General features: G+C 38.1%; 1 protein-coding gene across 1 annotated transcript in view; it reads left to right on the top strand.

Annotated features, from left to right (window-relative positions):
- The first annotated feature begins 11,338 nt into the window (after positions 1-11,338).
- insra (insulin receptor a) overlaps positions 11,339-12,341 on the top strand; it is a 52,588-nt gene continuing 51,585 nt past the window's right edge. Inside the window, exon 1 of the mRNA XM_034153065.1 lies at positions 11,339-11,435. Coding sequence (XP_034008956.1) covers positions 11,339-11,435 — 97 coding nt within the window. The remainder of the gene's footprint in view (positions 11,436-12,341) is intronic.

Consider the following 12,341-nt stretch of genomic DNA (forward strand, 5'->3'; position numbering starts at 1 on the left):
GGGGGGTGTTTTTCATTATTGAGCCAAAGCTAATTAAGTGAGCAAGTAAACATGAAATAATTCTCATATGTTTTGTTTAAACAGGGATCTTAAATGTAATGGCTGCTAAATCCCATTCGATCCCATAACAAATAGTTAGTAACCCATTCAGCTTTTACTGACTCTTCATAATACCAGTTTTCTTTGTTTAAGGCTCTCACTTTTCTGGTTATTTGTTTAGTAATCCTGCCCTTCGGACTTCTATCGCGGCTCTAATGCTTCCCTCCACCTACACACTGTCTACTCCGCTGTTATTAATGCACAGACATAAGCTTGCTTACTCTCTGAGCCTTTCTTTATTAAAGCCACATGGAGGCAGTAGTAAAGTCTGGCAGGAAACAAGGCCGTCACTCCGCTTTCCCCTGAGCAAGTGTAGTAGGCGGGCGGTTTGATCCAGAATCAAGTCATTTCAGAGCCAGAATAATATTACATTACATGTTACTTGTTAGATGCTTTTATCCAAAGCGACTTACATACTCAATACTGTGGACAATCCCCACAGGAGCAATTGGGGGTGAAGTGTCTTGCCCAGGGACACAACGACATGCTGACTGCAGTGGGGTTTGAACCTGCGCCACACGCCCCCCTTAATATCTATTTTAATGTTAAAAGCAGCTACTGTAATAACGTGCTGGGGAGAGGAATGTGCGGTGACTCATGAGCTGAAAACATCAGTCCTTGTTTACATCTGAATATATTGAACATTCCAGCTAATAATTTGAACAACATTATTTTACCTTTCTGTGCCTCTATGGTACAATAACGTTTAGTTAAAGGTCAGCGCTCACAAGAGTTTTGTATCCACAGCTTTAACTTTTAAAATATCCTTTTTCTTTTAGTGTTTCTTGGGTCATCAGTGTGAAATTTGTATTTGTAGCATCAAGACCCTTTCACAAACATGCATCATAATGCTTTACTCTTCTGTATTTGTCCTATTACTTGGATAGACTTGTATCGATCAAACACTTTTGAAATGTTGCTTTATTTAGAAACGGTTACCTCTTGATATAGGTGTTTTAACTTTTAGATTTTATGGTACAAACATATCAAGAACGACAACAAGCACGCAATACAGTACAAGAACAATACTGCAAAAAAATAAATAATTGAATAACAGATGGGGAGGAATTACAGGGTCCATTTATTTGATGCATGTGTTCCTATTCAACAAGTAGTGCAGACAAAGGAACAAATGCATGCACGTGGTCTTGTAACAGTACATGGTTTACTCCAAAACTAACTTTTATTATTTTATTTATTTGTTCCCCTCTTTCTCCTGATGGATTCTCTATGACTCAATAAAGGTTCCCAAATGAATTAGAGGTTGCAAAACATTAAGACATGTTTAACTTCTTATAGTTTTTTTTCACTTATTCATATGTTGAGTTCTGTTCATTTGACTTTAGCAATTGATTATGAACAGGAAATCTGCAGCGTTATGTAAATGAGGGTGTGAATGTGGAATAGATATTTCAACTCATTGATATGGACTGTTATTGATAGGAGAATAGTCTCTGCGTGCCGGAGCAGCCTCGCTGTGTTTCCTACGGTCTGCATGTGATGATGCAGGCAAAGTGTCCGAGTGGAGCAACATGTGCTGTGTGGTTTTAGGAAGAGATAATAATAAGACTCTTAACTTTAATCCACGCTCATTGTTTCCGGAGATCTCTAATAGCACTGAGCAGTTTTGGAAAGTAACTAATAACAATTTTCAAGTACAATTCTGTGTTGTATTTGACTTGATTATTTTAATTTTAAGCTACTTTATACTTCTACTACTCTACATTTCAGAGGGGATATAGTACGATTAAGTCTACTACATGTATGTGACACTTAAACTGACTTTTTAAATACATATTTTGAAAAGGATCATGATAGGAAAAAGGACAAATGAAAGGATGTGAGTACTTCTTCCATGAATGGCACTGAGGTGGATTTTGTTAAAATGGACCTATCAGCACAATGGGGTCTCATATTGAGAGTCCTTCATTATGTGAGTGCCATGTTGGATTCATTGTGAGAAAGACATCCACTTCAACACTATTTCATATCAAACTTTGATTCAAATGTCCTCTTCATGTAAAAGTTATATAACATTCGCTTGCACCACAAACTCTTTCCTATGTAAAACACAAACGGCTCCCAAAAGAAGGAAAGGGGGGGTGTTTTAACTTGAGGCCTTGTTGCTTGTCGCTACACAACACGTCAACAAACGGCAGGTTCCAGCTCCCTGGGAATTAGGGGCGCGCTGCCTTGTTGGGATTAACAGCTCTCTGGCAGCGAAAGGATTGGGCATGTTTTAACAAGAGCAACTTTTCTGAGCACTTTAGAGAAGGTAGCTGCTTAGATCACTTCTAAGGCGTAAGTGTGAGTGTGGGAGTCCCTCTTTAGTGTTTCTCTGTACTTTTTGTGCTCATGTTGCGGATGAAAGGAGGCCATGTGACTATTTGGGAGAGCTGCTGGAATGTATTGTGATGCAGAGTCGCTGTCATAGCACATTTACTTTCCAGGCTTCAATTAGGTGCATGAGAGTGGAAGAGTGCTTACATGTTTGGAAAGTGGCCTCCCTGACTTGGCTACAGGCCATGCACAGTCCACAGCACTATAAATGAGAGAGTCCATTAACCTGAGATAGGAAGTGTATCCATCAAGTTCAGCCTCAAAACCAAAAGTATTGTCTTTGCAAACACTGTACGTGTCAGCAGGAAGAAATCTGTCTTTTGAGGCGTACAGCTGAGTACTGGGAAAGGGAAGTGGGCCCAGTGGATGTCCCACTCTGCCCTGACACCAGCAGCATCTTTTCCTGTAGCACACTGGCGTCGAGGAAGAGCCCCCGGGATGAATCATGTGTGAACCTCATTGTTCTTCCAGTCAAACAGGTCTGTGTGAACCTGGCTTTGTCACTAACCTCTGCCACAATGTCGACTTTCCCATGTTCTATATGCAGACCCTCAACCTGACATTTCCTCACATGACTTCCTAGCACATTGGTTGACGATTAACTCAGAGATAGGTGTGGGCCTCCGGCTGCTTGCTCTTTCACACACAAGAAACCCAACATCTCTGGATGCTTTTCCTCCTTATGGAAAATATTATCATTCTTAAGCCCTATACCCCACCTCTTAGATACCGACGGACATAAATAACACCAGAATGTCCCAGTGTTCATAAAAACAGAGTGAGTCCGTCTTATCACGCTGAACTCTGACCTGTTGTTTTTGCTGTTACATTTAAACTGTGTGCTACCGACATACCTTGTGTGTGGTTGTTTTGAATGCAGCTCCATGAAGGAGACACCTTTAAGAGTGGCAGAGAGAGCAGCCTCTGGCTTTTATGTAAGAGCACTTTAATAATCCCTGCCTGAGGATTTCAAGCATATTTATGTCATTACTGAGAGAGAACTAATGCACCTGTTGTTGTGAGTGGTACCACAATGATGGCTTTTCAATGGCTGTTTACCACAAACAGTGTCTACTTTGCTGCTTCTTCCCCTTATAATAAGATATATTAAACAGCTCTTACCTCGCTGTGTGCTTCCTTATAACCTTTTAGTTGACTTTTAGCTGAGCGCAAGTCAAGCTCTGGGTACACGTCAGCGCTGAAAGAGGTATTCAGATATCTTGGATTAAAACTAGCAATACTACAGTGTAGAAATACTCTGTTACAAGTCCTGCATTCAACATCTTGCTTTGGTGGAATAACAGAAGCATAAACATCAAAATATTAATCTTATTTACTGGATTATAATTATTGATGCGTTAACGTGTTAATTACTTTAATGTGTGTCGCGGATTCGCAATAAAATGGGTCACCTAAACCCACAAATAGTAGTGACCCAAATCAGGAGCCCTACTAAAAACGTTCTCTTATTTTAAGTGATTGTTTTTGTTTGTTGACATATTACATTTCTGCTAATTTCAGAAACAAAAGAGCATGCCGAAGCAGAGGCTGCTGAGAAGAGTTTAGGATCTAGCAGTAAAAACATTATTTTTCACAGGAGTTGGTGGAGACCTCATTTTAACATAATTTGTTGTGACCATACAACCATATCTCTGCTGATTAAATATTCTAAACTCAAAATGCATTAACTATCTTTTTCTTGAGTTTTTAACCCATATCTCTCTGCCTTACAAACAGGAATTGTGGCGACCCAAAAAGACAAGTAATAAAAAAAGGTTTTTATTATTTGAATGATTATTTAATGATTAACATATTAGGTCATTGTTTTATTATGTTATCTGTCTTTTGTCTCGTCCACTTCAGTGTCATTGTTTTTGCTCTGGAAACCACTTAAGAATCAGCTGCCGCACAGAAATGATGCGCTATTCAATGCCCCTGGCATCTCAATTCGCCAATATTGAATAACAACCAATTACTCATAGGGCGGAGGCCTATTAATTATTCCCAATGGGGGAGGAAGGGTCTTCACACCTTGGGAGATATTTACAGTGACAGTGGTCTCCGCTCTTTTCAGGATCTTAAAGGCTGTTATGACCTTCCAGGCACCTCTTTCTTTTTTTATCTACAGCTTAGGACAGCCCTTAAGGCTTATGGGGTCCCGTCACCCGTGGGATCAACAATTAGCATGGCATCCATTCCACATAATCATCACTGATAGAAGAACATCCAGGGGCTTTGTCTCTATACTCACCTACTTGAGTCCTCTTATGGTGACCTTCCCTTAGATAGACTGTGGAGGAAGGATGTCCCAGAATTGAGACCTGATTTTAACTGGGATTCAGTCTGGGCTAACATTCGTCAGGCGTCTCGCAATCCCGACTACCAACAAATCCACCTGAACTATGCGCATATAACTTACCTGACACCCAGACGGCTGGATATGATGGGTCTTCTGGCAGATGCTTGGTGTACCCTGTGCTCCATGGGGGCTCCTGGTACATTTCTCCATATGTTCTGGGAATGCCCGCCTGTTGCTCGCTTTTGGAACGGGGTCTCCTCTAAGTTGTCCGACATATTTTCTTTGACTGTACCTGTATCTGTGTCTGTTTTTCTTTTAAATGACTTATCTCAGCTGCCGGCTACTGGGTACCAGAAAAGACCTCTCTATGCTGGCCTTACGGCTGCCAAGAAATTGGTTGCTATGAGGTGGAAACAACCCGACAAGCTCTCAGTGACCTGCTGGTTACTAACGTTTCTTGACGTAGTCTACATGGAACTGTCCACTGCACGCGTGATTGGAGTCCAATATCGGTTTATGGGTGTCGACATCTAAAAAATTGAAGGAGCGGATCTAGCTATCTTAACTGATATAGTTGTTTGCAGTCATTGGTCCTGAGAGGTCCTGGGATTGGGGGTGGGAGGGTTTATTTGTTTTCCCTTAGTTTTGTCCTCTTGTCTGATTGTTGTTATTGTTTGTTTTTTCTGTATTTTTTGTAATTTGTGTTGTGATTGTACATTGTATTTTACTAAATGTGTGTGAATAAAAACATTTGATAAAAAAATAAAAAAAATAATCAGCTGCCAAAAAGCTCCGAATGTTGATGTTTTGCCAAATTCCTTTCCAGGACATCTATTTTTGTATACTGTTCGTCTTCCGGGTCTAATTTCCTGTTAACATAGCTTGTGAAATCAGTGTTTTTTGACAGACCTCATGTAAATATCGGATGTTAAAGCTTCCTTGAAGGCACCACAGAGGAAGAGTCATTTCTCGAGCAGCATGACCAGACAACATAACTGCCGACAGGAAACCAAATGGCGGGAAATTGTTCAAGCAAGTTTAAACTCTCGCAAATACGATTTGTAATACTTAAGTTATATGAATGGAATACAAAGCCTGGTTGGGTGAATCTTGTGGTGTGCTTTGAAAAGGTGTAACCAATTATTCAAAGTATAGTCGGTGTGTTATTTGTCAATGGGGAGATGGATGTAGGAACAGACCACTGTGTTTGCAAGTTGTGGCTCATTAACTGTGACACTTTCCAGATATTCAAGACAGTTAGTATGTTAGTTGTATTTTTCAACCTTTCCATTGCAGCCCCTGGTTCTTATTGCTTGAAACACAAAGATACATTCTCTCAAAGTTGAATGCATTTATCTATAATAATACGGAAATGAAAGTGTTCCCATTCATATCAACCACCACTTGTTTACAAAAATGTAAATAAATAAATACACCAAAAAGACCCACAAAACATTATTCCACAAATGCTCCATTCAAACAGAAACATAAAAAACAAACTGAGATTAAAATAAGGATTACAATTAAATCATAACTACAGAGTATTTTTTCCTCGATTTGGTTGGAAAAACGACTCCAATGATTCTGCTTAATAATGTTCTTACTGTACTGCAGGTCAAATACATAAATGTCTAAATTGCAGAAGCATATCAAACATGTCTTATTATTTGCAGTAGTAAAATTAAAACATGCAAAACCACTTTCATGTTGCACTAGGTGTTTATGAGGAATGAGTAAAATAAATTCTTCATTGTGGCTGATGATGATTTTAAACACCGCCTGTCTGCTCTTTATGGTCACCTTTCACCTCAAGCCAGTAGAAGCCAGGGTTCTGTTGTGTTCGTAAAGTGTGCTCCACCTTCACAGACCCCAGCAGAGGTCAGGATTAGCAGGTCGTCTGGATTAGGAGACACGGCACAAACAACTTCTCTTCAGCCTTCAGTGCCAGGCAGCAGGCATTCACATCATGTTTTTATGACTAATTTGTTATTTTGTTCAGCACATCCTTGATAACACATAAGTAGTTCTGAGCCATTATGACCCCCATTTGGACAAAACAGCACATAGGTTACGTGAACCTCTGGCCCAGGTGGTTTCATTTAAGTATTAGGTCTAAAAAACAGTTATTTTTCTTCTTACAGTGGTAACGGTGTGTTGAGTTTTTGCAGTTTAGTGATTTAAGATTAAACATAGGTTATATATATATATATATAATAATATATGTATTGATAATATACAATCAATACATTAAATGGTCTGAAAAAACAATTCCACTTTTCCTGCAACACCTGAGTTTTCCACATGTTAAGCTTGAAAGCTGTGAGAATTAACTATAGCCATTTCAATTTGACATTAATAATGGGTTCATAGTAATTTTGAGGAGGGGCTCTGAAGGGGCCTGAGCGGACGCGCTGTCAGTGTTGTAAACTTTAATGACTTTCCGGCTAGTTTTATTGACTTTTGATCATGTGCTGCGAACTCCATTAGAAAACAGAAAAATATGCTGGGTTTTCAGTTTGAGTCAAATCTATCTTACTCTTACTGGCTTCCCTGTTGCCGACCCAAACTTTAAGGAGATATATTTTAATGGGGTTAATGGTTCACTTTTACATGACATTAAAAAACATAAAAAACAAGTGCTTATGGTTTATAGAAGATTACATTTAGCTTAAATAATTAATTATTAAAGAGGGTATTTAAAGAAGTTATAAGGCACTTTTGACATACAACACATAGAAAACAACTCTAGTATGTTTTTATCTTATTTTATTGAATTCTGTAAATGTTGTTCAATTTAACTTTTATGCTGAGGTGTTATTCTTTCCCATGTAAAGCACTCAGTTACAATAATTAAAAGATAATTGGTTATTATTTGTTGTTGTATGATAGCATGTATCTAAATCTTAAATGCTACTGTAGTAACCCCATATGCAAAACATATCCTCTTCTCAAAATATCCATTATAAGCACAAAATACAAAAGAAAATCATAAACAAAAACCTAAAACTCTTACTTAGGATATTTGTTGTGAGTGAAATATAAAACTGTTTATGTACAGCTCATGAATTTGATTTGGCACATGGCTCCATTAAGTCATTCGCTAGGATCTAATCTCATTAGAGCACCTCACTCCTGCAGACTGCACACTCAGTGTGATTATATTTAAGATATGGAAATTACAGCCATGCAGTTTAGCTCTGCTTCCTCTTTAATGCTCCTGCGTTGCAAGATGTCCTAATCGGCTCAGTAACTAATTATTTGTGTGCCATTGTAACCTTCCTCTTACATGTGACGCATGTTGAGAGGCGTTGGCCCGCATCACCTCTTGACCTTGCTGCTTCGCTCTTCCTTCCACCTCAGGAGTGTTGTTGGGAACATGTGGGAACCTCCAAGTTTTCCTCTCTTGCCAAATAACTCTGATTACAAAATGCTGATGTTACTAATGAGCTGCTCTCGTGTTTTACTTTTCTTCTAAGTGGCCCCTTCCGTCTGAATGAATGCCTGCAACAGCAGATAGTGGTTGGTGTTCATTCGCACACGTGCAGAGAAATCTCAACTAGAGAATATTTCATAATAAAACGTTGATTGAAATGTCACAGCTGCCACAGAAATCACGTGATTGCAGCTTTTTTAGTATTCCAGTCAAATCTATTTCAGCATAACAAACAACAGGATAGTATTATCTTGCACCAAGCAGGCTGCTGCGTAATCAGGTAGTGAAGAAGCAGTGATGATAGAGATGGCATTGGGGTACAATCTCAGCTCACATAAACAAGATATTTTTAGCCTCTGAGAGCTCCTGTGTGAATTATGTGATGTTGATGGTGTTTTTCCATTAGTGCGTCCGAGTGTGAGAACATCACTGGATCAAAAGGAGCATCATGTTCTGTTTCTAAACAATAGTTGAATCAGACAAGGATTTGCCTTCCTCATTCTTTCCTCCAAAGCTTCCTAGAATAACAGAGGAACTTCTTCATTTCCGAACATGTACAGTAAATCTTGTTCTACCTTGCATGTTTGTTGATACTGCATACTTTGATTTGCAGTATGCATACGATACTGCAGTGGTCCCCATCTGTATTTTAAGACATCCACAGGCTCTTTCAGAAACACATATGACTTTGATTCCTGAATTGATTCTTTATATTTAGCTATTTTTATACCAAATGTATCGAACTATTTCCATTATTTATCCAACAAGTTGATGAAAAATGTTTCCCTGATGTCCAATTTTTAATATGAATTATTCCAAACTCATTATCCATTACAATTTAAATTCCAGCACTTACAATATTGTGTACATCTTATAAATTATGTTGCATATCTGTAAAAAATGGTCAATCTGTTTGACGAACATGAAACAAGTATTTGTAAATGTTTCACAATTGCAGGTAGTAAAATAGTTCAATACACCAGCTGCTCCTCTGTCTGTATGATGTCGCAATGTGAACAAATAAAAGTGGAGATCAACAACAACTGAGACTGTGATGTGGCCGCAAAATAGCTTGAGATAAGATTGATTGTTTCCAAGGTCCAGAGTTATCTAATTCTGAATCCGAATCTGTTCACTCCTTCACATGCACAAGTGTGTCATATATCAGGGGAGGGGGCAAAGTGCTGCAAGCCAATCCCAGTAATGGTCTATTATGTACAATTCAATTATTAGCATAATGATCTCCAACACTGTTTAATTTGAATAACCTTATTAATTTTAAAAGACTACATTTATAAAATAATTGGAATTATCCCTTTTAACTTTAGGATGAGCAGCTGATTAGATATTATTACATTAACTACACTAACTTTACTGGTCATTACATTTTGAAAGCAGAACAATTGTATTTTCTTGCTGTAACTAGCCATTGTTTTTGCCAATTATTTTGCCAATTATTCAATTAATTGGTCATTTATTGTGTCGATAAAATGTCACATAATGTAATGAATCGCTAATATTTTATTATAATAATGTTTGTATTTTTGAACAAGCCTAATGGAAGTAATTTATCGATATCATCCTTTATACGCAGACTTTTTGTTTAGAAGTTAAAATAAGCATTACAAATATGGAATTATAAAGTGAAATATACCCTAACCCAAAGTACCAAAAGTAAAAGTACTTATTAACAGAATAAAATGTATGTTATTTTTGGATTATAATTATTAATGCATTAATTTGTTTTATCACTTTACCTCTGCATCTTGTAAGAGTGGATATCATTTTTAATTACAAACGATATACTGCTGGAAAGCTTGACCTATAATAATTATCATATCTTTAGTTAATTATATATTTTTTCAATTGAAGAAAGTAATTTAAGTGTTTAAATTAATGTAGTAGAGTAAATAATCCCTCTTTAATAGTAGCAGAACATTTAGATATTTATATTTACCAGAAGGTGTATACTTCAACACAGTACTACAGCAAATGTACTTAGTTACTCTGGATATATAAATAAATGCATTACTTTCTGACGCGTTGCCACCTGACAGTAGGATCAGTTTGTTGTGTAATCCAATAAGCTCCAGTCCGTATTTCCCCTGGAGCCCATCTGGCTGACTCTGGCTCGGTTTGTTTACTGGCGGAGGCTGAAGAAGGGGATCCTACAGGACCTGCTGGGAGACTGTACAATCTACCTCTGTTTGTGGAAGAAGAACAGGGAAAAACAACTTTATTTCCCATGCTTTCCTCTCATTCAGATACACGCTTAGTTGCTGTGGTGGCAGGAGCCTGAACACAACTCGGAGCATTTATATGTTGTGGTTTTTTTTTCTATTCCCAAACAAAAAAAAGAAGAAGTGCGGAGCCACGACTGAAGTCTGTCAGAGAGTGGAGGTCTCACTGAAATCTCTGCACTGACTGGAGAGGACTCTTTGGAGTTAACCAGGGAAAAACACTTTATTTCCCAAGCGAGAGAAATCAACTGCGATGTTTTGTTTTCGCAGGAGGAATTGAGGGATTTTTTTTTTACGAAAGACACGCTAACGTTACGCCACGCATGCCACAACCATCGAGTCAGCAGCTCCAAAAAATCCTCTAAATTAAGTTATCAGTCGCTTTAATGGGATTTTTCCTGCATGCAAATTGACTCTTGTATTAATAATATCCAGTGCAGCTGTAAAGGTATGCGGGGGGTTTCTTAAAGTAAAAAAATATTGAGATAGTTGCTGAAAAGCAGCGCAAACTTCACTTGTGGCCTGGACTAGAGGTGGAGCTAGGCTAGGCTAGCTAGCTTAACCGTAGCATTTTTTCGCAACAACAAGTCTATTTTTGCTCATTTTTTCGGACACGGACAATCTAAACTGGGTCAGTTTATCCATCAAATGCATTTTGAAGACATAAAACGAGCTCTCATATCCCGTGGTGATGTGTGTTACGGGTGCTTTTCCATGAGGTGGCTAACTTTAGCAGTGCTAGCTTGTGTTTGAGTGAACACGTTGGACTCGTTCCTCCGCCCATCTTCCGGGATGGCTTTTATTTATTTGTGTTTACCTGTTGGCCCACGCCGCCAAACAAAACCAATTTCCTGAAGGTATTTCTCCTTCAGTCTGAACTGTGTCCTCGCCAAGGATTATTCTGCATTTGACCCGGAATAGTGCTGCATGGTGTTTTATTCCGAGTCAGTTATGTGGCTCCGGACTTTGTGTTTTGTTTTCACGGTCTGCTTTGTGATGAGCTGTCATCGAGCAAGTGGAGAGGGTAAGTAACATTATTATCACTTTTATTCATAGTTTATATTAAACATTTTAATCATGTGAAATTGTGTGAAAACGTGGCTGGGTGGACTGTTTGTGTATAAAAACATAGAAAATATGCAAAATGCTAAGGATCTACAATTTTGTCGGACTGTCAAATATTTTGCATTTTTTTGTCTATTGCATGTGAGGGGATTCACAATGACATCTAAAAATCATTACTTATTTGTTAATTTCACCAAGATAGTGAGGAAATTATTGACTCTCCTTTTTATATTTTGTTGGAGAACCTTAGGGATATACACTATTAAATCATTGTTGCATTAATTATCAGTACATTTTATACACATTATTAATACAATAGTCAGTGCAATTACATTAATTTGAAGAACATGCTTGGACATATTTTAAACATACTTATGATTCTCAGTGCTGCAAAGTTGTCATTTAAATTATTATTTGTTGCTATTGATGGTGATTTCTTTTTGAAGGTACGTAGGCAGCAACAGTGGTGTCGTAGACAGTCACTGCATTGAAGGGACAAAGGTTAACACTTATCGGCTATTTGGAGTCTGCAGGCACTGTAAACAATATATTTTTCTCCCAAATAAGTAAGCAGTCTGAGCATTAGGGAGAATTAAATGTCTGTTATTGTGAAAGGGAAAGCCTTGGCTTGTTGCTGTGGTCAGTGCAGGAATGCAACAATAAGCCCTCTTTACAGCTCCTGACAATCCCTTTTTATATTCAGCAGCCAGCAAGCACCGGGTGATAAGAATGAATGGATAATATTTGCAATCACCCCGAGACATTTTCAACATTTTCAAAAACCACAATCGGTATTTCACACTCCTTGAATCTGTAAACCTAAATATTGGTTGTATGTGTGAGGAAATGTAAAGCAAACCGATGG

Source organism: Trematomus bernacchii, unplaced genomic scaffold (genome assembly GCF_902827165.1).
Source record: "Trematomus bernacchii unplaced genomic scaffold, fTreBer1.1, whole genome shotgun sequence".
Taxonomy (NCBI): Eukaryota; Metazoa; Chordata; class Actinopteri; order Perciformes; family Nototheniidae; genus Trematomus; species Trematomus bernacchii.